General features: G+C 39.1%; 2 protein-coding genes across 3 annotated transcripts in view; one reads left to right on the top strand and one right to left on the bottom strand.

Annotated features, from left to right (window-relative positions):
* Positions 1 to 74: 74 nt before the first annotated feature.
* On the bottom strand, positions 75 to 25,684 carry LOC136246040 (serine/threonine-protein phosphatase 4 catalytic subunit). Of its 2 annotated transcripts, none has more exons than XM_066037490.1 (13): positions 25,575 to 25,684; positions 25,438 to 25,518; positions 25,304 to 25,375; positions 25,207 to 25,258; positions 25,106 to 25,156; positions 24,955 to 25,056; positions 24,813 to 24,875; positions 24,595 to 24,756; positions 10,505 to 10,580; positions 4,104 to 4,171; positions 3,245 to 3,366; positions 2,183 to 2,261; positions 75 to 327 (listed from the first exon to the last, which is right to left on the bottom strand). In XM_066037490.1, the coding sequence occupies exons 2-13, from the start codon at positions 25,473 to 25,475 to the stop codon at positions 277 to 279; spliced, it is 936 nt and encodes a 311-aa protein (XP_065893562.1). In that variant the 5' UTR covers positions 25,476 to 25,518; positions 25,575 to 25,684; the 3' UTR covers positions 75 to 276. The 2 variants fall into 2 exon arrangements, with proteins under 2 accessions (XP_065893562.1, XP_065893563.1); XM_066037491.1 differs by having other exon boundaries at positions 25,438 to 25,529; positions 25,575 to 25,620.
* LOC136246039 (leupaxin-like) overlaps positions 25,663 to 26,522 on the top strand; it is a 22,883-nt gene continuing 22,023 nt past the window's right edge. Inside the window, exons 1-2 of the mRNA XM_066037489.1 lie at positions 25,663 to 25,790; positions 26,107 to 26,239. Of these exons, the coding sequence (XP_065893561.1) occupies positions 25,781 to 25,790; positions 26,107 to 26,239 (143 nt within the window). The 5' untranslated portion in view covers positions 25,663 to 25,780. The remainder of the gene's footprint in view (positions 25,791 to 26,106; positions 26,240 to 26,522) is intronic.

Below are 26,522 nucleotides of genomic sequence, written 5' to 3'. Positions count from 1 at the left end.
GCATAGGAAAATCAGTCACAGGATAATAATGCATATTTACATTTGTCTCAAATTTCACCATTGTATCATCACAGTTTAAATAACATAAATAAAATTACCATTTCCAAGAAATAAAGAAATATACAACTACAATATAGATAACGTACACACATGTTAAGTTACACATGAAATATAATAATAAAACATAATATAATATACACTGTATGCGAAGTGACGAAACAGAATGGGCAAGTGGCAGAAATGGTAGGATAATATGTGTGTGTGGTTTGGTTAGTCCTATAAGAAATATTCTGCTATTGGCTGCTTGGTTGGCTCTCCTCGAACCTCCTAAAGGTGTGATAAACAACATAATAACAACACAAACAGCATCACTGGCACTTGAATTTAAGGAGGGAATACATAGAATATTCAGTTGTATCAAGAGTCCATAATGAACTCCTGGTTGTATAAGCACTAGAGACCATTTGAGTTAAAATCTGTTGATAAAATTACATTAGTTGTGTAATCATCTCTCTACAGCTAAAACGGTGAACCATGCAGTGCTGGAGTTCCTATGGTCTAGTGTTTTGTTCTGCAACTAGGCTGCATTATAATAGTATCATATGATACAATGCTAAAACCTGAAACAAACAGCAATATGTCTACATGTATAGAGAGGGTGTTGCCTGAATTCCACCTGTACCAGGCAACACCCTACCTCTATAGTCCCTCTTCAGGCCACTATCAACTCTTACCGATATTCATTCTTTGTGAACACATCCTTCATTTGGAATACCATTCCATATTGTATACTAGGCCTTACTCATGTTGTTGCCTTTTGTAAAGCTCTACGATTCCATTTTTTTCATTGACTTTAATTCAACTTGTTTTGCTTCTTTTTGTATTATATAGTTATACAACGGGTACAAGTGCTCTGCCCGATATAAACGCACGAGCCTGAGGGCCGTCAGGCCCAAAGGCGAGTGCGTTTATACAGGCAGAGCACAAGTGCACGTTGTATAACTGTTATGTACCTCTCACCTAATAGGTGGAAAGATCCGACGCTCCAGCTACATTTCTTTTATAAGGTAGAATACCGATATCGATTGTGGCGCTCTAAAACTAACGATATTATTACAAATCAAGCATGGCCTTGACCATACAATCACATGGCAACGCCACAACGATTGTTATGGTGAGTTTCAATTAGAATAACATTATTTTAAAAAGCGATTTGTCAAGGTGGAAGCTTCGATCAAACTAGTAAGGTATGTAACTACGTTTATATATATGTAAATAGAGTTTTACCTACCGTGTTTGCCTCTTTGATCACCATTGGCTGCTTTTAGATCGCATGTATAACATAGTAGTGACGTTCCCTGTATGGCCCCACAATCGAATTACGCATGTTAGGCTATATAAGAATTCGAGTAAACGATGTAGCGTCTTGCCACCTATTAGGTGAGGTGTCGTAGCGGCCTAAGCCGCCGGTGTGCAATGTAGCACAAAACCGCAGCCAGTGCAATATAAATATATTGAAGTTAAAATGCACTCGCTGCAGTTAGTGCAGCAGTGCTATATACAAATTATAGCGCTCGCGGTGCCTTTGAACTGCCCATGCAGAGTGGTACATTGTACCATAACTGCTTGTATCTGTAATTTTTGTATCTGTTATTGTTTATGTGTTCGTTTACATTTATGTATGTATCTTAGGGAAGCACCCTTGTACAGACTAGTCACCCTGTCTTTTTGACAAATTAGATAATTAATTACTGATGTACTTTGTGGGTAATCAAATCATGGTTAACACCTGGTGGCTTAATGGTCTTACTTGTAGTAGCTAATTTAGATTAACAAAACCATTAACAGCCATAGCTACCATATGGCATAACATCATCCCATGAATTAATCTTCACTACAAGCTGTTTCATGTACTTCATAGCAGCTGGTGCTTGAACAGACATATCCATAAGGGTCCCATTTTTTATTTTTCCTGGGCTATAGTGCTATAGTGCACAATTACTATGTAACCATGCAAACTTCTTTGTAAGAATGGTCAAGTTAAACTGTTCTTTGATAGGCACTGTATTGATCCTAATTGTATAGTTGGCCATGCTTTGTGTATTTCTACTTACAACTCACTAATATTAGAAATCTTCTACAATTACATCATACAATGTGATACAATTACACTGTGGCTTACGTTTGGTGCTGCTTCAAATATTAGAAACTCGTTTTGTATATTTTCATCTAGTTCAAAAATTGCCGCTACGTTACCACACCTGCAGTGAAACAACAACAAAAATTACACAATATCTTGTCAAAATAAATAATGTGAATATATTTCTTATACTGTGGTGACAGATTGAGTTCTAGGATTTATTGCTAATGAGGTTAGGCCACAATAAACTATTCACCATAACACACTGGACAACAGCTGGCTCCACTGGTTACAGTTTCAAGGTATAATAGACCATAAATTTTATTATACACATGAAAAGTTCAATAAGACAATAACTCAATTTAATAGCACAATAAAACTTATATTTCAATTATATATGCAGTACACACAAACACTAAGCAAAGCCTTTCGCACTGTATAACACCAAATCTGCTGAAACTGCTTGTGTACCAAGGAGACACACTACATGCACACACTACACATAACTATACACTACACTGCACATACTACACTATACTACACATCAAAGGAAAGCAAAACCTCAGGCAGTGGTACAAAACCCAACTACCACCACCCAGTAAACCAGCAATGGGATGCCTTTGCCTATGCACCACCAGGCACTCGAGTCTGTGTAAGCAATTCCTCCTGGGGCAGGACTAGCTAGTAACCTGCAGGAGGATCTCATAGATGAAGGCTGTGCAATCCATAGTTCTACAATGACATCAACATTGGCAAGGACAGTTGGGAGTTTGCTCCCCAGGTACCCATTGATATAACAGTTTTCCCTAGTTGACACCAGGTCATCAGGTCCCCTATAGAGTTGAGCAAGAATCCACCCATACAAATATTATGAACTCTTGACTTGAGCAATGTGAGTATACAGTTACTTCCTTAAGGAAACAGCAACAACAGCGACTTTGTATTACAAAGCATTGAACCTGTAACCTTATGATGAACAGGCCAGTGTTATAACCACTTGGCTATGCTGCTTCACTTAATAAGGAAGACATTGTTAAACATCAATGGACACTGGCAGAGACAACAGTACACACAAGCATGCACGTACACACACAGAGCACTTACCGATAACAATAGTTAGGAGCTGACCACACAGTCAACACAAGATTCCCGAAGTGCCACTTGTACCCCTCCATGACTAACTGATGTGCTCGACAGATCATATCAATGTTGTTCACTGTATTGAACTACATGCAACAACATGTACAGTGTAAGTCTCTTCAACACAAAGATTGTATAAAAGTTAACTAAATGATATAAGTGATGTTAACTTATTTAACTATATGGTGTTTATGCACATGATACAGTGGGACCTTTATATAAAGGACTCTTTAAGGAGTACTTTACGTTCGTAACCAGAAATTTTAACACTTGCAACTTTAGTGGTAAAATAGTTGCATTGATAGTGGAGTAAGGACATCAATTACATTACAGGCATTTAATGCTATGAATCAGAGACTTTCAACAGTGGCTTCAAATAGAGCTTGTATGGCAAATTGTGTAACAAAAAAAACACTGCTAGATGTGCCAGAAAACACATGAGTAGTGTATATAATTAACAAAATGACAGATACCAGATGTATTCACTTGGTTAAACGCTGTGGCTGTTATTAGCTAAACACTAAAGAATTTACAAAGACATTTGGCACAAATATTCAAGGGAAGCAAATATTTGAGGGTGGCATTTATAAAATAAGAGATGCAGCTATTCATTAAAGACTGTCTTCTATATAATATCCACAATATCTATTCAAGGGTACAAATTAGTGTTAAGGACACAGTTTGGTGACTATTTGAGATGCAGTACTTAACCAAGTAGTTTTTTTCTTTAATACACTTCACTAGGGATATGTTGTTGCAATTGCATAATGTACAATATACCGGGCTAGACTACGCAAGGGGAACGTAAAGAGTTTCCTCTTACCTGTGTCACAACATCTTGTCCAAATAAAAAGCCAGCTCCTCTAGGGCTAACACCCCATCCCTGGATATCTGCAATGAATACAAACAATAATACTACCATAAAATAAATTAGTGATACACTAATATTGTTATGCTTGTTATCAACCAACCAATCTGACACCTTAAGCCTGCAGAGTCATTCTTACTCAATACATTGATTGCTATAAATTATTAGAGATCTTAATCTAGTGGTTGCTATATAAGAGAGTATTCTTTTAAAATTGATGCACACACTATTTTAAGAGCTTCAGTATTCTGGGGCCTATATGATAGGATCTCCAGAGTGGTAGGACAACAATAAGGTGTGCCTACTAAAAGGTAGACACAACACTGAATTTTTTTTAGTTTCATGGCCTTTGCTCCTTCCATTGACATGTTCACTATACAGTCAATTCCATGATACATGAAATCCCACAGCAAACCAAAATATTTTCAAACCATTATGTGATCATAAATACTCATATGCCTTGTAGTTTCACTTAATACTATTGAACAATTTTTTTTTAGCCAAAACAGCTGAGTTATGGCAGCATTATGATGAACCATTTTTAAATGCAAAATTTCATCATTTAGACTCCTTAAAACTCAAAAGGGCAGAAATTCCAAATAATAAGGTAATTTTAGTCAATAATTGTTTAATGGATCAATTTTCACATGTTTTGTAAGAAATTATCACTAAAATCTTGTATTATTGTTTAGGAGTGCTATAAAGTGGTGAGCAATTAGAGCAATGCAGTACCGTATGTCCGTAATGCATATACACACTAAAGTTTTTGCAGCAGTGGATACACTGCTATAAATTTTGTGCCACTTTATATTATAAATAAGCTTCCAATAAGGCACAACTACATACCATAAAAATTGTGATTCTATTTAAAGAACAGTTAGTACTGGTCTTATGGACATACAAATAGTTTACAAGTATGTCCGTAATGTACGTCCGTAACATGAATGGGAAACCCACTAGTATACTGCTTCTGAAAGTTGTACAACAGCTTTATGATAAACTTTGTTTATTCTTGTCAACAATAAAGTACATAACTGAGTTCAGCTCTCTTTAACACATGGTCATAGAATTAGAAGGCAATAATACTGGAATGACCATAAAATTCTTCCAGATCTACTAGAATCAGTTGGTAGTAGCCTTGTCAGTCACCTTACCTTTTAATGGCAAATGGAAAGTACTAAGCAACAAATAAATGCAGTATTCAGGTGACCTTGATTGTAGATGTTTCTATGCGTTATCTGCTGTTTGGCAGAGACTGGAATCATTGGATGTACAGAGTGTATCTCCAGGTTGTGGTAGTATCTGATCATGATTTGCTTTGAGAATCTAGGCTACCAACAGCTGTATAACATGCACCTAGGACACTGTCATTGGAATCACTTCAGCTAATGCTCTGATATTTTCAAAGAGGAGACGGGGGAATGAACCCCTAACCTAGCTTAACCCGAGTAATCTGCCTCCCAACCCACTTTTGAGATTTCTTATTACACTAAATACAGTTATGACCCTTTCTTGGCCAGTTGAAACGAGTAAAAACTTTTACAATATCCTGTTGTAAAACTATATCTAGAAATATTTCTTTTACAGTGTAATGATATAATGATGTGTACAAACTGTGAATGTACGTCTGTAACAACAGAATAGACCATACTAGAAATAACTTATATGTACATGCCTCCCTATGCTGTAATGTGCTTCAAATGTTACTCACAATGTTATTCTGTGGAACATCTAATCAATCCCCCTCCCCCTTCAAAAAATAGCAGGATCAAGGATACAGAAGGGTACTGTTTTTGTTAGTACTATACGGAGCTGTATGTATACAGCATGTATTAGCAGTACAACTATACACACCATCTGTTTTCACGTCAACACACTGTTAATGCATAGTAGCTGTACAACGTGGACTGTACAAGTCCTCGCTAAGCATTAGGCATATAAATCTATCTTATAAGCAAACTGAAATCAGAGCTGTACATCTGTAAAATAAGATTTGTACGTCCGTAACACCATAAAGCAGCTGCTAATTTCATATGAAATAAGAAACATAGTTCGCTTGCACTTAATTACAAAAGCTATCTCTATGGTGAAAATATCTTCAATAAACATTGTTGAATATACCCCCATAGTTCACAGAATTTTAATCTTTGTATTGGAATTCGAGCAAGTTCCACATACGTCCGTAACGCTCAATATTATCCTTTTCTTGCCCAATTAAAGTAAGCAAAATATTTTTACACTATGCTATGGTAAAGGTATGGCAAGTATATATGTCCTTGTGATATTAGTATAGTGAAACAATACTGCATGCTAATAGAATAGGCAGAGGAAGTGTGTGAATGTACATCCGTAACAATGGAATTTACCATACAATGAACTATTCGCCTCGTGCTTTATTAGCATCTCGGTTGCACGCCTCGTGCTTTATTTTTCATATAGCACTCATAGCTATGCTTTAAATGATTTATGGAACTTTCTAGTCGTGTAGCTTCACCATACACTAGGACTCATAATTAACACACGTTGCACAAACTATTAGCAGCCTGAACACACACAAACTGGTTAACAAAGTAACTCACGTGTACTTCACCATAGTTTGGCATAGTAGACGTTCATCGCGTATTTTAGCAGGTTTTGCTCGCAACCCACAATCGATTCTATTGTGAGTCACACGGTGAAATATTTCCGCGATATCTCCAGGACTTGTCCGTTTATTCGTTTACATTAACAAACGTAACAGCAACATTACCTTCTCCCACCCATCATCAAAGCATTTAAGTATGTCTATAAAAGCAATCCAGTGGTAGAACTCATATTGGCTGGGGTGATTGATCACTCAGGGCAGCAAGGCTATCAGCCTTCACTGGTGTGGGTGATTAGTCGTACCGGCGTGAGCCCTGCTATTAGCCTGCACTAGAGCACATGGGAAACTGTGCTTTATTGCCCACAAAAAGCGCTTTATTACACCCCAGAGTGCTTTATTCCTTCAATAAAGCACTCTTTGCGGTGCAATAAAGCACTCTTTGTGGGCAATGAAGCAATGTTGGCCGGCTGAGAATGTACTTTATGAAATGTAAGGGTGCTCTGTACAGTTCCATGTATGGCTTCTCATAAATTATGTTTTCTGCTATAACTTACGAACGGATTAAACTATTCTGCTAAACTCTTTTTACTTGCAATAAGCTATCACTACTGCACAGTTTAGTCCAAATCCCATGTCTTAACTCACTGTAGAAGGCAAGTTATAAATGTTCGCTTCAAACTAGAACTAGTCCCACAGTTTATGCCCTAGAGACTTGATTCTTTAAAAATACATTATTGAAAACTGTACAAACAAACGTGCGTTTCTATTTTTGTTCTCTGGCTTCTCAGTTATCAGATACTCTTCTTTCGCTTTTGTGCTGGCACTAATCAGTCTTCTTTACCTCCACGCCATTCCTCACCAGAAGGAGCTATCAAAAAACGACAAACGCTCTTTTAATGCATAAATATCATGCTTGCCCATCTGAATTTTTTGTGCCTATCGGATCTAAAATGACAAACTAGTTCTATTTTTAGTATCAAGGTGTAGAAACTGAGGCGCCCACAGCTGTTCTATGGCCACAGTTATTGTTTCTTAATTGTATAACCTGAAGATAATCGGTAAATTATGGATCGCTATATTCATTAGACCACGATGAAGAAGATACAACACTTACTTCGCTTCCTTCATGTATATCACTCTTCTTTCTTCATTTGTGGCAGGTTATTTCATTACAAAAGACATTTTCTCATTGGGCGAGCCACTGTTAAACAAGCTACAGACTAATTAGATAATTACTGGTGACCATGGGAATCCATTAGTAAACCCCAGCTGTGTTAACCTCAGAAGCCATACACAGAACTGTACAGAACACCCTTAAAGTATACCTTTTCCTTTGATCTCGCCCATGCAAAGTTCTATAAGTATATGTTAAAGCACTGCCTTGCTCGTGCTATATGAAAAATAAAGCACAAGGCAAGCGGCTGAGATGCTAATAAAACACTCGGCAAAAAGGCAATGCTTTAAATGATTTATGGAACTTTCTAGTCATAGCTTGCAGCTATACACTAGGACTCATACACTGTAACTAACATGCATTGCACGAATTATTAGCAGCCTGAATGCACACAGACTAGTTTAACAAAGTAACTCACACGTAGCTCACCATAGTTTGGCACGGTAGACGTTCATCGCATAGTTTGGTAGGTTTTGGTCACAACCCACAATCAATTCTATTGCGACACATGGTGAAGAATATCCGTGATATCTCCAGGACTTGTCCGTTTACATTAACAAACAAACAGCAATGTTGTTACCTTCTATCACCCATCATCGAAGTATTTAGATATGTCTATATAAGCAATCCAGTGGTAGAACTCTTATTGGCTGGGGTGATTGACCACTCAGCATGGCGAGGGCTATCAGCCTGCACCGGCTTGGGTGGTTAGTCCTACTGGCGTGAGTACCGCTGGCTATTAGCCTGCACTAAAGCATGTGGGCAACTGTGCTTTATTGCCCACAAAGAGTGTTTTATTGTACAATTAAAGCACTCTTTGCAGTGCAATAAAGCACCATTTGCCCTAAAGTGTATTTTGTGAAGTTTAAAGTACACCTTTTCCTTTGATCTTGCCCACGCAAAGTTCTATAAATGCTCTTTAAATAGGGATGTGAAAATGTGACCACACAATCATACCATGATATAGGGTTGGGCGATATTTAATTTGTGACTTGCAGTTATCGCATGAGTTGTGATTACTGCAATATTGCATGTAAAAATTAAACTCAACCAAATAATTTGAAAAGTCTTCAATGCCAATATAAGGGGACTTCGTGGAATACGGAATAGCGGAACAAGCAGAACTTACCTTCTGCAGATTATACAAATAGTTACATACTCTATAGTAATTATACTTTGTTTACCTTGTAACAGCTCTGCATGGCACGCATGGCAATGGATAGGTGAGCATTTAATAGGAATAGCATACAATGCATCTTCCTAGAACTATTTATCTTCGCTAAACTTACTTATCTTCTGCAGATTATGCAAATAGTTATATCTCTATAGTAATTATACTTTAGTTACTTTGTAACAACTCTGCATGGCACGCCATGGCAATGGATAAACAGCAGCTGGACGAACATTAAATAGGATGACCACACAACCAATCCTCCTAGAACGGTCTATCTTCTCTAAACATACTTACCTACACTCCTTAATTAATATTGTAAGGTCTAGTTCTATTCTTAGGACAGATTAACTGGTCTTCAAGTTCATCCGACTGAGTCGCACTATCGAGTTAGTGGAGTCCAGTGGTTGTGTTTGTCCTTAAAATGGATTTCAAGAAGCTTTAGGTTTGAACCAAGGAGTGTAGGTAAGTAAGTTTAGCGAAGGTAAATCACTCTAGGACAATTTGTTGTGTGCTTGTCCTATTTAATGTTCGCCCAGCTGCTGTTTTTCCATTACCGAGGCATGCCATGTAAAGCTGTGACAAGGTAACTAAATAGTATAGAGTAGGCATACCTATTTGCGTAATCTGCAGAAGGTAAGTTTTGCTTATTCCGTTATTCCGTATTTTACAAAGTCCCCAATATAAGTGCTTGTTATTTATGCATGTAATAATTGTATTGTGGGCACTTGGTTAGACGATATTGGCAATTTATTGTCCAGTTCTACCATGAGGCCACTATTTAGTGATTTTCTGTTTTTCATCAGTGCCCACATGTATTTTTACTGCCGCACATATTCCCCCTTTATTAAAGATTTAACCATTATTTCATCTGATTAATCAAATATTGAGGATATGCATGCAGTTCAGTTTTCAAGATTGCTGCACTCTTACAGTAGCAACCTTGCAAATTGTACTCAAGAGAATGCGAAGATTGGTGGTATACAAGTAAGATGATCCTCGAGTGGAACTGATCACGTGATGAAGGACAACTACATGTAGCTGCATCTAAAGAGGATAGCTGCCATACTAGCTATGTTGAGTTAAAATTGCCTGTTATGCAGATAGTATCAGGTCCTGAAGAGTATAGATGTATGAAAATAAGTCTTGCTAGCTATGATGTGGCAAGTATAGGGATAATGGGTAATGACCTGCCTGCCCGCACTCTACATTTGGAATTTTCTGATGAAAAACAGAAAATCACCAAATAGTGGCCTGATAATTAATATTATTGTAGTAACACACTCAACACAACAGGCTTTGTAATTCCAATACTTGAATTACCAAGCCAAGTAGTAATACAGTAGGCCTGATGATCAGTTCATGGGAAATATATAGATCCACATAATTATACATTATCTACCATTCACAGAGTGTATGACTGTTACCTTCTGGATCTGACCACAGTAGATCACACATGGGACCATCATGAGGTACTTCCTGTTTCCTGTCTATTGTACGTATCTGAAATAGAATGAAGTGCACATGACATCATGAGCACATACTCAAGAATACAGTTATGTAATACATCAATTTGAAAATGAAGTAGGGATTCCAGTGATAAAAAGAAGTGAAACAAGGGATGAACAATGGTATTAGCTTGGTGGGAAAAATTGGCATGTTATAATAATGATGTTGTTTAATGCCAAAGTAGGAATTTCCTATGCTGTAATCATTCATCTCTTGTTTCACTACTTTTTATCATTTGGATCCCTACCTCATAATAATTTTTAATACATTGTATACTATTTTTTTTGTTACAGCATACAGCTATACACATATGACTGCTCTATTAGGGTGACTACTGTATTAGAGTATTTCAAGGTGGCCTTTCAGGCACCTTCCATGCAGGGGTGTCATTATTTCATATTTTCACTGTAACGGGGTGTTAGGGTTAGGGGTGTGGTCATCAAGATTGAAATAGATTACATTTTGGAAGGCTTTGTCTCCATATCAACATGTAATGAGCATTATAACAATAACATTAAAGAGTTCACATGACAATATCAAAAATGAAGTCATTTCCGGAATCTGGGGTATATAAGCTGCCACGTGTCCTAGTCTGGCTTTTTATTTGCTGTTGCAGCAGTCAACTTGCATCTCTGTGCTCAAGAAAGTATATCGTCTACAGCCATGACTGATCTACCAGCAAACGCAAACGTGACAACAAAAAGACCTTCTACAATCCATCTCATCTCTACAACAGGAAGTTGCTGAACTCAAGAACAATGGTGCTATGAGCTCAAAGTGTGGCAAGAAATGGACTAACCATCAGTCCAGTACCAACAACAGGAATGGGTTGACTCGCGAATGTGAGGAAAACCCCTCCTAGCAGCACTCCGGCCATGAGAGTAGCGATAGCAACTCTGCCAGCTGCACACACTTAGAAGACATAAATCTTCTGATGACTAGGAGCCACTGTAACGCTCCTGTGTCTGAAGGAGGCAAAGTCTTTCTGGAGACCATCTTTACTTCAAGGATGAAGCATCCCAAAAGGAAGGCCAAAGTTGCCAAATTTGGTCAACCCGAGTCTAAGTGGGGGAAATTACCAGCACTTCACTCAGTGGTGGAAGGGATCCTCTCAAATGAGGCCCTTAGGCAAGACCAGAAGGCATTTAGATCACAACAAATGTGACTAAATGCAGCAGGCACCTTACAGCTTGGAGGAGGCACACAAAGGAACCCTGACACTACCAGAGGGCATTCCCATACTGCAGACCCCCTTGATGTTGATGGCAGATGCTGCCCAACATCAGTTTTCTCAAAGCAGATAGGCCCTCTTCAACACGTCAACTCCCCACCTGAAGAAAGTTATGGGTGAAAGTTATTTCGTCAAAGCTCAGCCTTTTTGTTTTGTTTGGGGAGGACTTAGCTTAAGCAGCTTCCTTGAAGGAAGTTGTTTACCAGCAGCCAGCAAAAGGGAGTAAGAATTTTCAGGGAGGCTACCCTCGCAAACACAGTTGGGGCTGAGCACACAAACTCTCAGCCTATCTCTGGTTTCTTGGGGGAGTTGACCCATAAGTCCCTCTCTGCTTTCTTGGTTAGGTTCAGACTGATGTTGAATTTGCTCGTCCAGCGGTTGTTCCCGCTGATTTTATTATTTTCTGAAGGGCTCTGTAGTGCAGGGGGAGGAGGCCCTTGCCAGATAGCCCTCACTGTAGCTGTTATCTTCCCAGCAAATCTCACCTGTAACACTAGTTTTTGTTGTAAGAGGGCACAGCATTCTGCTGTATCTTTCAGCTTCTCAGCTGGGAGTGCCAGGTGAAGGGATGCCAAGTTCATCTGGAGCCATAGGAATCCCATTTCCTGCATGGGAGCAAGTTGGGACTGACCATTAGTCCTAGGGTTTTGAAAATCTGGCACACTGAAGGGATAACTTGGGTCAGTTCCCCTTTGAGTGGTGTATTACGAGTATGCCATCCATATATATTATTACACGAACACCCATTTGTCTCAGAAGCCGAACAACTGGTTTCATAATTTTATGTGAACACCCTGGATGATGATGTTATCCCGAATGGGAGGCACACAAACTGGTAGATATTCCGCTACCACTTGAGGCACTGGTGCTCCTTGTGTATTGGGACCTGAAGGTAAGCATCTCTCAGGTCCAGCTTCACCATCCAGTACTGCTTGTTGAGATTTATGACTGGCCTCTGCCCTCCCCCTTTCTTTTCTACCATGAAGATCTGGGAGATAAAACTGAGTGGGAGACTCTGCACTATGCTCACAACTGGGCACTGACCACCCAACACTGATGGGCAATCATGAGCTACCAACTAGAGCCCCACACCAGGCATGCTCACAACAAGAGCAAACCAAAATCTCACAGTAGGTCGGAGAGTTATTGGCCAAAGGGGCCATAGTCAAAGCTCAAGACCCCCTTGCCAGATTTGGACTGATAATGTGTAGTGTTCCACCAATAATCGGATTGGTATCGGAGCCGATATTGGGTTTTTAGGATTGATTGGTAGCGGATAGTAGGTAATCCGATACCGATTAATAGCCACTCGCGCCAATCGTCACCATCATAACTATCACCATAAATGCTATGCTAGCAAAACATGAGGTATAACAAGTTGGAAATAGTGTTGAGCATTATTCTAGCAGGAAAGGTGCAGGAACTGCTTTGTTAAACATTGAACAACTGCTGCTTGCTATGTTTGCATGAAAAAGGTCGAAATACTCTAATAGAACGGTCACTGCACAATAAAATATTCTAATAGAGCAGTCGCACATAGCTACCTTAAGGTGTGTGTAAATTGTATGGCAATTATCGGTATTGGTATCTGTATCGGTGAAAATTTACTGCTAGGTATTGGTATCGGATCAGTAGGTATTTTCTGTATCGGTGGAACCCTAATAATGTGTGAGTCCATCTGGGTCATCAACACCCTTAAGCGATCTGTTTGAGTGTTAATATGGGGGTAGGCTTGGCAGAATTTAATAAAATCTGTACATGTGGTGTTTACACATTGCCTACTAATACTAGTTATGCTTTTCCCTGTTTCTCTGGTACTGTGCTTCTTCTGGTTGTACTTCCCATGGTCGTAGATGTTGTGGCAGCTGGTGGATACCCCTAGACCACAGCTCCATGATGACAGCCCCCCTTCTAACCCGCACCCCAGAAATGTTCATCGACTCCAATCCATCCAACAAGGGTTGGGGAGCACGTCATGGAGAAATCTGTGGACAGGTGGAAGTGGTTGATGACGGAGGCATCGAACCACATCAACTATCTAAGCTGCTAGCAGCCTACCTCGCAGTCCAGTGTTTCGCAAAACAGAACACAACATAACCATACTGTTACGACTGAACAATGTAACTGCAGTGGCCTATCTACATAAACAATGGGCAAGACCCACTCCTAATTGCTGTGATATCTAGCTCTCTCCATACGAGAATGGAGCCTGCAACGGATTATATTCCTGTCAGCAGAGCACCTGCCAGAGAAAGAATACAATGGCAGACGAAGAGTCCAGGCTGTGAGAGACAGATGTGACTGGATGTTGGACCCTGGGATCTTCAATCTGATCCAGTCGAGGGTCAGCCCAAGTGAAATAGACCCATTTTGCCTCATGCCTGACCAGACAGCTACCGTGATTATTCAGCTGGAGGCCTGATCCAGAAGGGGAGAAAACAGATGCATTCAACCAAGACTGGTCAGTGGCCAAGGGTTGTGCCAATCCCCCCTGGTGATAGCAACAGAATGCCAGGCTTGTGCTGATCACTCCTCACTGGAACACATAGCCCAGGTTCCAAACCATACTGAGACTACTAAAGGATTAACCTTGCTTGCTCTCCAGGGACAGAGACCTGGTGCTTAATGTCAGAGCAGGAATTCATAATGAAGCAGGGAATTCCAGAGCTAATTGCATGGCCTATCTGATGCTGCAGACCTCCTCCTGGAGGACAAACACTAAGTCAAATTACAACTACTTATTTGCTACACGGGCAGATTGGTGCAAGAAATGGGATAGGAATCCCACTGCTGGAACTGTAAAATAAATTGTAAACTTTCTAGCTGAGTTGTTTGACCAGAAATATAAATACCAATCCTTGAACTCATACCGCTCAGCAATTTCATCAGTTCATTCAAAGGAAGATGGCCACTCAGTTGGGTAACACCCATTGGTGGTTTGAATGCTTAAAGGAGTATCTAAAGAAAGACCACCACTGCCCAGGTACTCCACCTTTAGGGACGTTGGGGTAATAGTAAGGTATCTTAAGCAATTAGACACTAACAGTCCACTCTCACTTTGTAACCTTACAATCAAAGCCATAACACTTCTAGTTCTACCAAGACCATCAAGGTCCATGGACTGGATATAAAGTCTCACACCTTCACTGGTCTTCAAGCCATAACATTTATCAAAGCAGAGCAGACCATCAAAGCTTCTAGCAGACTTCTATCCTAGTTTCCAGGTGATCTGGATGTGTGTCCAGTAACAATGCTGCAAGCTTATGAGTAGAGGGACTTTAGAATTCAATTGAGGGTGAGGGTAAATCAACTCTGTTCCTGTCATGGATCGGGAAGCATGACCCTGTTACCAATAGTACAATTGCTTGATGGATAAAGACATGTCTCCAAGAAGCTGGAATAGATGTCGGAGTATTCAAAGGCTTACTCAACAAGAGGAACAGCAAGCTCAAAAGCTGTCTTGTCTGGAGTGACAGTCTATATCCTACAAGCAGTCAATTTGTCCTCGTAGAGTACTTTTCAAAAGTTCTATCATTGTCCATTTGATGCCAACAGCAAGTTCTCATTTGGGACAGCTGTTCTGTCATTACCTGGAGCTTCAAACTTACATGTTGATATGGAGACAGGGCCTTCTGAATGCAATTCCGAATGGCTCGGGGCATGTAATGCTTGCATGCTACATGAGGAAGGTGAAGTTGAAATATCAACATGTCCCTCCCATCATTACCCTCCCATCTTGATGTGTGTGTGCGTGCGTGCGTGCGTGTGTGCGTTAATTGTGTATTATTATTTTCACTGCAGCTTATAGCTTATTGTGCAACCTATCCTGTAGTTGCACTTCAATTCACTATCTACTACAAAGAGCCAGACTAAAAGGTCATGTGGTAGCTTATATACACCAGATTCCAGAAATGACTTCATTTTTAATATTGTCACGTGAACTCTTTAAATATTACTGCAATATTGCATAATTATGCTCATTACATGTTGATATTTCAACTTCACCTTCATGTAATTCTTAATAGCCGCATTACATGCTCTGAGCCATTTGGAAATTAAGAGGTATGGTTCCGGTGCTCGATGGTTATTAATCAACAAGACCGTGAATGGGAGTTGTCTGAGTTGTCTCAAGCCTATCGTGAAGTTACACTTACACACAGACATGCATGCACACTTTTCTCAAATTACATAAACACAGATCAACATAGCCATATAATACACACACATGCTAACACAATTTGTTACACACAGTCACACTGACTCCAACACAACCACAGTACAGATCAACAGTAATAGCTACTATTTTTTGCACCAGTGACTGGGAGAACATGACACATGACTGAACTTGAAGCAAACGAGTGCTACTCAACCACTTAATGATGGGATAGAGAGCAAGACAAAACAGTAACGAAAGTAGCAGAGTGACATATGAAGTTTACACCATTTACACCATTTAGTCAAAACCCAAAGAAGTTTAATATCATTCATCAAGTCCACAGTCATCTATTATATGATGGAAGAGAAAGGTTTGAACATGGCCACAGTCCAAACCTATCACCCAAAAACCTGTTTTGATTTCCCCTCACACCAAAAAGGCTGTATTGCTTGGGTAAAATAAAGTGCCTTCAGACCGACCCAAAGAGCTTGTCAAGTTGCTAGATTTAAATTTAACGGAATTTTCTATTACCTATCTACCTGATGCATTCAGTCAAGTATTGCAGAAAAAGGCCGTTAATTACATATAGAGAAGAGAGTACCTAACTCCCACTCCCATAGTCCCAAGACAAACTATTGTGTGGAAGTTAAAATGGTTTTCACCTATAGATTTTTAGTACTGTATGTATCTTGAATGTTTGCAAGGACTTATATCCTACTAAACCAGCAAATCACCACCAAAGACTGAGCAAGGATATACAATACAGTGTCCCTTCAATTTCAGAACACTTGAAAGTATGCTTTACTCGATAACATGGCGATGCAGTTGAAAATTCCTCCACCGTCTATAACTGGTTTAACAGATGTTCTTATGGAGTTATCCTTGAGGTTATCAGTATCAGGCATATGTTTAATGCAATAGTGCTGAGTTGAATGTATACACCCTCATGTCTGGGATGATCTATGCAACAACATATACTAACTATTCTAAATAGAAAGGAAGCCACGATCACTTGTTATAGGACTATATGGCATTAGATACTGTTCTCTGCATACTATTATTAATTAAGGACCACAGAAATTTATACAGTGCCTACCTTGAAAACCCACAACTTTATGAAACTTATGCATTTTGTTATTTGATAAGTTTGTAGTGTTAGTAAAACTCCAGGAAGTAGTAAAATCTAATAGAAATTATAGCTCCTATTATTTCGAAGAAAGCTCTTAGTTAACTGCCTATACACTTGGATGTATATATATGATGGCGGGCTTTCATGCAAGTTTATATTTGAACATGCATGTACGATGCTGGTCCCTAAAGGTGATATAGTTACAACAGATTTTCCGCATGTCCCATGATAAGAAAGTTAGTGCAACTGAAGGGTCCAGTGGCAAAAGGCCATTTGAAAACTTAGGTGACCACATAGTGGGCATTAAACAGATTTTCGGGGCATAACTGAATTTGTTAAAAATTTAGTCGAGACTGCCATGAACTTTTAAATTCTTAGCGACAACATTATATCATGTGGAAGCCATTCTACCGTACGGAGGGAAACTTAGACGAATTAGGTTTGAAACTACAGTTGGCAAAATAAAATTTGGCAAATTGTTATCTAGACGCGCGCCCGTAATCAATTAATTAAATTTCTTATGCGCTGCATTCACACACGTCAGAACCCAGTATTAGCTAAATAGACTATGTGGTAATCAACTGCAGGTTCAAACCAGTCTTTGCCCAGGAATAGCAGATATGCCGGCAGCACTTACGTTTCGTCTGGACTCTAAGGTTCGAGGATACCATGTATACCAAGCTATTCGGACAAACCCATGTATAGGAGATGAACTAATTTGTGAGTGGGAAATAGGTAATTCTCATGATCCACAAGCAGTAGCAATGAAGAAAGAAATTGACGGTGTCATAAGCATTGTTGGCCATGTGCCACGTGAAATATCATCGATTTGCTCAAGTTTTATACGACAGGGTGGCGCTATCCGGTGCTTAATAACTGAGAGCAGGTGGTATTCTTCTGATCTACCACAAGGTGGTCTTGAGCTACCTTGCATTCTGGTCTTTACTACTATGTGTGATGAGTTGAATCAAATCACAAGGAAACGGCTGGAAATTACTCTATCTGTGAAAGTCCGTGAAGGAACCTTAGATGATGAAAAAACAGATACAGGTAATGCAGCTGCAGACACGCACTCTCGAATTAGCAGCTCAGATTGCAGTCATCAAAGTGAAACTGCCGCAACTACTGCAAAGACAGCTGGAGTTCAGATTACAGAGGAACAAGCTAAGCTGCCGGAATTAGAGGTTGATTTAACGAGTACATTGGAGAATGAATCACCAATGAAGAAAGCTAAATTGTTTGATGCTGAGGAAATAGTAATGGGACAGGAGCTAACTGACAATGAAATAAACCTGGCTCAGCAGCTATTAAAAGTGCAGTTTCCAACGTTGAAGGGTCTGCAATCAACATTATACCAAGAGAAAGAACAGAACCTAACAGAGAACGATGTGAACAATAAGCTTCAAATAATCCATTGCAGATCCCGTCGTCACTGGATTGTTGCTTCCACAGTAGGATGTAGACTTGGCCAGGTAAAAGTTTATGATTCACTTTTTACTTACTGTGACAAAGAAACAGCAAGTGCCATTGCAAATTTATTCCAGTCCAGGACCAGTTGTTTGAAACCAATCATAACGATGTCTCGTTGTCAGAAACAAAAGGGGGGTGCTGACTGTGGTTTATTTGCTATAGCAAATGCCACAGCCAAAGCATTTGGTAAAATCCCTGCAAGCTACAATTTATGCAAGCATCCCTTAGGTCCCATTTAGTTGATTGCTTTAACAGTAAATTAATATCACCTTTTCCTTGTAAGTAATGTATTTAGATCTGCAATGATAGTGGTTTACAAATGTAAAAATGTACATTTTTTAAATTCACTTTTTTAATTGCATTTATAGTTATTATGGTTTTTGGTTGTAATGATTCACAAATGATTGTAGTAATGAATATAATTGTTTAGTTCACCTTTTAATTGTATGTAATCTGTGTAACTATGTAGATTATACATATTGGTTTAAAATTACAATTAGTGATTCACAAATGATTGTATAGCTATAATTAAAAATGTAATCAGTTTCTGGTGAGCAGTAATTCTAATTCAAGTCTATATTCAAGTTTCACAACTCTGCATACAGTCAAGTATACCAGCTTCTTTAAATCCATTTATAACAAGGCTTGGGTTATTTGTGATGTATGCATGCATAGAATTAATCCATGCTGCACCAAGAGGCTTAAGAACACTCAACCTTAAATCTATGGCATTTTGTCCGTCAAGTTGAGAGCAAACTTGCTTTGCATACCATTCTCTGAATTGACCACGTAAAAAATCTTTTGCTGCCTTGTTGACACTCAAATCTAAAGGTTGTAGCCTGTCAGTACAATTGGGTGGAATCATCACAACATTGATCTTGTTTGAATCAAGCAAAGTTAGAAAGGATGGGGTACACTGAACCTTTGAGGGGTCAAATATCAATAAAGCTGGCTGATCACTGCAAAGTTTCAGTGTTCTTCTCTTTTCGTTTACATACGGCAATATTATCTCAGTGAAATACTCTTTCATTGTAAGCTCATTTGACCAGTATGTTGGTGTTTTAGTAATGTGCCATGAAGAAGGAAAGTTGTAATGTGGAAGGCAGCGATCAGTTTTTCCTTCGTAGATGAGCTGCAAGGGTAAAAACTCACCTGTTGCAGAGCCTGCAAAGACAGCTGTGAGTTGTCTATTATCATCTTTAGCTATTATTTCAACTCGTTTTGTCCCTTCCTTTTCCATTGTCCAATCAGGAATTGGCACATAGTTCAGAGCTGTCTGGTCAAAATTAATTACCAATTCTGGTGGAACACTGTCCATGCAGACAATATTTTGTATCTCAAGCAGATATTTGCCCTTCAATACTTCAAACTGAGCTACATCCACTTTTGATTTACTACATGCCTTTCTCATGACATATCCCATCCTGCCTAACAAAGACTTAGCCCAGTCGGTAGTTAAACTGAACATGCTGCCTTCCGCACCATCTGACCCAGCATATTTGTTCATGACAATTCCTTCTCCAGCTGCAACCACTAAAGATGTATTTATTGGCAGCCCACGTTTTCGCAAATCTTTAACGTACTCTTGCACTTGGTGATCTAGTGCATCTGGTAAAAGAAGTGGTTGTCCTTGCTTTTTACGTGGCAATTCTTTAACTTCTTCATGATGAGCTTCTTCACTTGGGCCAGCACTCAGGTCAACATTGTTGCCATCTGCAGAAGCTTGGCGAGGTTTAGATTGTTCTCAACAGTGATCTTTGTACAAATCTTTAAACCTTCGCGTAATTGTTTCTGTTAATGGGAGATCCCAGTACTTCCGAGTGTAGTAGCGAAGAGTGGTAGTCACACCATGTTCTGCTGCTCGCTTGCCTATCTCGTACCTTTGGCCAGGTGTTAGCATCAGGTATGGCTTGGACCGTGAACCTCAAAGATCATTCTTTGCTTTAAGCTGTCGTGAAACCTTTGCATTTGCTAGCTCGATGGCCGTTGGTGGCACAGAGTTACTTAACGGACCACTAGGTTCTGGCAAACTATCATCATCATCGGCCGATTTTGCCCCAGTTTTGTTCATTTGCTTGAAATACCGTAAAATAGACATGCCTTCAGTTAAATTGATCGAGCTTAGACTGAAAGATTACACGAAGCGGCTGCCTGTCACGTGACCTATTTTTAGCATGCAAAATATTTGGATGGATAAAATTTGGTGAATCCATGGTCATTCGCCAAATTTTGCTGGCACCAAAGTTTCTCTCCGTACAGTATGGAGTATCTAAAATGACACATGTCCCCTTCAATTGTCCCAATTCTTATTTACTGGCACACAATCATGGTATAATAAAAACAACACCAGTAAAGATTAGTAAAGGAAATGTAAACTCGATTCCTTTACAAAATATGGCCCCCTCCACCAGTAGTCACTGAAAATAGCAGGTTGGACTTTGACCACAAAAATAAAGTACACACAAAAAGAAATACGCTACATAATTAGCTATTCCAAGTTCCAAACTGTTAGAGCAAGCCAAGTTAATTGCTGAATTATGCAAATTCTGATATCTGTGAAACCTTGACCTAGAGCTGTGAAACTGGACAGAATATCATAACCGGTTACTGAGCAGATCATAACTGCCGGTTATCCGGTTAACTGAATTGTCTAAAATTTTCAGCGAATTTTATGCTTTAGACTACTTGCACCTGGATGATTGTAGTATGGTTTGTCAATATGGTGGCCAAAGTACGTAATGGGCACAATGTATATACTACAAGTATGAGGTCCAAGTTTGCTGTTTAACACCTAGCTGAAGTTCCTAAACATTAATAGAATAAACAGAAGACTACTCCAAAATAAGATCCACCAAAGGAGCAGATCAGAGGAGGTATGACACGTATACGTGAGCACATGTTTTGTACAGAGAAGCTATTTCGGAAGTTATTGATCTAAAATACGTACCAATCGAACCCTTTTCTGATGCTTAATTCAGCGGTGCAATCAATCCCATTCAACCCTGATGGTTTGGTTTCAATATACACAGCCAAATGGAGATGCCGTCACGTGATGAACAACTTACCAAATGACATAAAGCCAAGCAGCAAATTGAGAATGGTAAAATTGCAGAAATTAATAAGTAGACAGGTTTTGATGAACTGCTAAGCTACTTAGACACTTGTGCAGTTGATTTACACTAGTTTTCTCTTCATTAAAAGAATGCGATTACTGTGAATTCTTTTCAATAGCACTTAATTCATGTCGTACCTCCTCTGGGAGCAGATATATGAACTGAAGAAGCACACTGCCCAGTCAAGTTCTGTTGGGTAACAACTTAGTACGAATCACCTCCTCCAAAGGACAAACTTATATAACAAATACACCTGAGTGATAACACCATGTGTAAAAGCAGCAGTGGCTGAGTCACTGATATGTCATACACAAAATTTCCAATTCACGTTTCCACACTGTAACTTTCTGAGCAATAAAGGAAGTGACAAGAGACTGCACCCAGAGCAGCTCCTAGATGATGCTTTCCTTTTGCAGTGATTAAAACACCAGGATCCCGAAAAATCGAGACTGCAGCATCATAATGAGCAGGTTTCACTATCAGACAGGTTTTAGATGGATTTGGAAATAACCATAGGTGGGATCAGCAGAAACAAGTTGATCCCACCAGTATTGGATATCGGCTAATCATCACATGCAGTAGCATCATCAGCATCCCAAACCTGCTTAACAAAATCATCAGACAAAGTGTTAACTAAAGGAACAACTCCCAAGGCATACATGGGCATAGCCAGGGGATCCCCTTGGGTGGTACCCTCCTCAGATAGCAAGGTTTCCCTCCAATATACAAATTGACATCTGTCCTGTAAGTATTGATAAGGATAGTGGAAAATAATGGACATAACCGCTGCAATGTTACTTGACGACTCAAAAAAAAAAAAAGAATTCGTTGTATCAACTAAAATGACCCTTCAACATCCAGTGAAGAAAAAAAGATTCCTCATAGAGTGCATGGCAGCCTCACAGCCAGATAATCACCCAGCACACAACTGTAGAGGTCCAGCAGTAGCCTGGATATCATCATAAATAACTGAAACAACAATTTTGCAATCAAACGTCGAACAGTTTCACCTACACCAACGGGTTCTTTTGTCTAAAGCAATTAGATGACACGCAACAAATGAAGATAAACAAGCAGGGTCTACAAATTCTGTACAAAGCCTTCTGGAAACCAAAGACAAAGCATAACAGAAAGAACGAAATGAAATACACATGTGCTTTCAATTCCAAAGGCTTAAGCGCAACATGGCACACACGAATAGCATCAATTTGATAAAGAGTCTGTAATGTTCTACTCTCCAAACCACTCTATTTATATCACCGTGTTTCCAAAGAGATAAGCAATGGTTAAGATGAAAACACACTACTTCTCCCTACATTCTGGGAGCTAGCAGCCATGTTTTGCTAATGTAGCACTTAAAATGTGCAGCTTTTATCCCTCCATATCAGCTTTTTTTCATTGCCAAACTAGTAGATACAAACATACACATTTGCTCTCCTACGTTTTATTTATTACACACAGTCAGACTGGCTGACTGCTAAGCTACTTTGATTCTTAATGAGGAAGAAAAAATGTCAACCTGTTATGAAATTCAAAGGAAGCTTTATGGCAAAGTAATCAGAGTTGATACACCATATACACAAGATGAATAGCCAGGTGTACAGAAGGGAAGTAAGCAGAGGATGTATTCACCATCCAATATGTGCTTTTACATATTGCCGGAAAAGAACTGTTTGACATCCATGGTGGAGCGGAATACCTCCTCAAAGCATTTGTTAGTACTCTACAAAAACAACAAACTAGTCTCACACCAGTCACCATGAAAGCCCACTGAATGGATGGGAGCTTGAACAAGTTTTAATAGACCAAAACCTATTATAGTATGCAGTGATGTGCCCAGGTTTAGTTAGAATGATGGTTACAAGAGACAGAAACGTTCTGTTGTGCCTTAACTTGTGTATGTGAGTGGTGGTTGGTACCAACCACTGCTGACCACTGTGGGCACATCCCTGAGTATGTCAGTAAGAAAACAACTACTTTCCATTATTCTTGCTCATATCACTGGTATAAAAGGAAAACGCATTTTGCCTTTAGTACCTCCTACAGGGAATCCTCTCATGAAAGCTACCAGGTTAGTGATGAACCATGAAACTACCACATCACCACCTTTAACTCAGTTCAAACACAACACAGAAACCATGCAGGTAATAAATGATGGCATCTTTATGAGGTTATTGCTTAGGTGACTGCAAAGGATTCTAAACCAGCTTTACAGCAGCCTCTTATTCTTTACAAGTAATCCAAGATATGACAGCACTGAAAGAAGCCACCTTCCTTTGCTGTGGCACCAGTGAAGGCAGTGATATACTGTAGCACAAAGATGAGTCTATAAAATGAACTAACACATATGTAGGTTCTCTTTAAGCTTTCAAATTTCACTACCAAGCTCCACCTTAACTTTAAATACTGTAAAGTAATTTTTGAATGTTTTTAGATATGTATTATCGCACATTTCCAAGACCTATCTTTGTAAAAACATTCTTACAAGTAACCTTCACATGATCCAACATTTTGGCAATTCACTCATGTCACTGATGTCAGTATTAACAACAGTACCCTAGAGGGATATTTGAACAATGATGATGATGATAATGGTTAACTGCATCATTAGCCAGTAAAATAGCTGATCCAAAACAACCAATGTTGGGAATTGATCCCTAGCATAGATACGATCATGCTGGTCACGTTGTGGATACCAGAGTGGGAATTGAGTCATCAGTAAGTCAAGAGAGTTTTTGATAAGCACGCAATACTTTGTGGTACAAATTCTACTTATTCAAAACTTATATCAATATTTAAGACCTTAAAAAATTCAGATTTAACCTTTTCTACAACATTTTCTACTTCAAAATAACCCACTACCACTATACAGTATCAGTCTTTTAGTCTAGACAAGTTTTATTACTCACCTGATCTAAGGTGTTTATTGAAGGTGATAAGCCTCCATGTACACAGAAGATTTTATCCGCGATGATGGCAGATAGACTAAGGTAGTCGAATATCTCTGTACAGTAGCGCCACACATTAACCGAGCCATATTTTCGCTTGCACTCATCATAGAATCCATATACCTACCACAACAGTTGTATACGTTTACACATCAGATGGGATATTTTGATTTCCTTACTTGTGTAATCTGCCTGCTTTCATGATTTCCTCGGATAAGTGTTATTCTATCAGGATATCTGACCTGTTAAGACAGAGTTATATGATAGAGAATGCAGTTTGTGCGTGAGTATGAGGGTGCGTAGTGTGTTTGAGTTATTTACCTTAAGAGCTAGTAGTAGCAAAAATGTTTCTACACTATAAAACCCTCGGTCAACAAAATCACCCAAAAACAGGTAATTTGTGTCTGGAACATCTCCACCAACCTTTACAAAAAACATCTTACATCAAACATAAACTAAAAAGACCACTCACTTTAAATAACTCCTTTAGATCATAAAACTGACCATGTATGTCTCCACATACCTGAGGAACAATTATCAGTAAACATATAGTTGATAAAATTGTATACTTACGGTCACAGGGAGTTCCACTCTTTGTACATTACTTTCTTCAGCCAATATTTCCCTAGAAGGTGCAGTATTTATTTTACTTCACACATCCTAAACTTACCTCGCTTTGGCACAGAGTGTTTTGACTTCACTTTCCTTGATGATTTCACACCGTCTTAGTTGTTCTATTTGCCTAGAAACATACGACGTGTTGAGCGACCTTCAAACAAATATTGTGAGAGTGGATTAACGTACCTGTCTAAGTCCGAGTAGTAACTCATCACGGTGGGCATTAAATAGAATAATGCCACTCACGTTACAGTACTATCTTCTTTTCTATTAAACAACTTGTATTAAGAACGCTGATAGATTAATACACTTATCTAACATACCAGAAACGCTCGTTCAACGTTACTTGCTGACGTTGGTTTTAAAATAAATATTTTGCGCGCTTTTTTGCGGTTAAAAACAAACATTACGTGTTCATTGGTTACCGGAGTTACTGGAGTTTCCGGATATTTTGAATCAAATTTCTACTGTGAGAGGTGTAGGCTTACCGAGCTTCTCTCCTACTTTACCGATAAAACAGACTGCCGCAATGGATCTTGGTGAGTCTTTAATAACCTTTATTGTTGGTTACCAACCTTTCTATTTTAATGCGGTTTTGGATGTATGTCGCTGTCACTTTGTAGTAAACAAAGCCTCTTCTCGATTGGTTCAAAGGGTAGATGGGTTTAAAATCAGGGAATTAGGGGGTTATAACATTGAAGAAAGTGGGTTAACCGCTGCCGCCATATCTGATCCATTGGTTGCAGCAGCGGGCTTCACACGCATTCCTCACACCCAGATATTTTTATTTGATGAATTGGCTGCATGTAATTGACAATTTCAGTTACATCATCACAAGTCCACCTTCTATTGTAGATGATCTATTGTCAGAGTTGCAGTCAGTCCTGCCGCCCAGGCCCGAACCACCCTCTGTATCCCCCACCCCTCCTACATCAACACGTGAATCAACTGTCGTACAAAATGGCACCGTCATCATAGATGAACCACGGTATGGAGAGCTGTTTTATGTATGTATTTATTTAGTATTCTTGTGTGATATATCATTGAGTTCTAATTACCAAGCATATAGTAGTAATTAAGAGTTCATATAGAGGAAGTAAAATTACATGGACAGTTTATTGTAGTCAAAAGTTTGCCACATGTGTTTTTATTTCAATTTTGGAATGACCATGAATATAATGAACATGCTTGTTGGATGGGGAAGCCTGTAACTTGAATGATATGGTGTGTCCTGATCCACAATAGGATCTGTACAACAAAAGAGTTGTTTT

The sequence above is a fragment of the Dysidea avara genome, chromosome 15, assembly GCF_963678975.1.
Source record: "Dysidea avara chromosome 15, odDysAvar1.4, whole genome shotgun sequence".
Classification (NCBI taxonomy): domain Eukaryota; kingdom Metazoa; phylum Porifera; class Demospongiae; order Dictyoceratida; family Dysideidae; genus Dysidea; species Dysidea avara.
Note: the sequence above shows the minus strand (reverse complement) of the source record. Positions and strands in the feature narration are given on the sequence as shown.

Bases quoted from the DNA above. Each gene is read 5' to 3' on its own strand.
- LOC136246040 (XM_066037490.1), bottom strand. From the start codon at position 25,475: ATGCCCACCGTGATGAGTTACTACTCGGACTTAGACAG. The intron at 24,757-24,812 runs GTAAGGAAATCA...CTGTTGTGGTAG, and splicing joins AAAGCAGGCAGATTACACAA to GTATATGGATTCTATGATGA. The intron at 3,367-4,103 runs GTAAGAGGAAAC...TGTTGCATGTAG, and splicing joins GACAAGATGTTGTGACACAG to TTCAATACAGTGAACAACAT.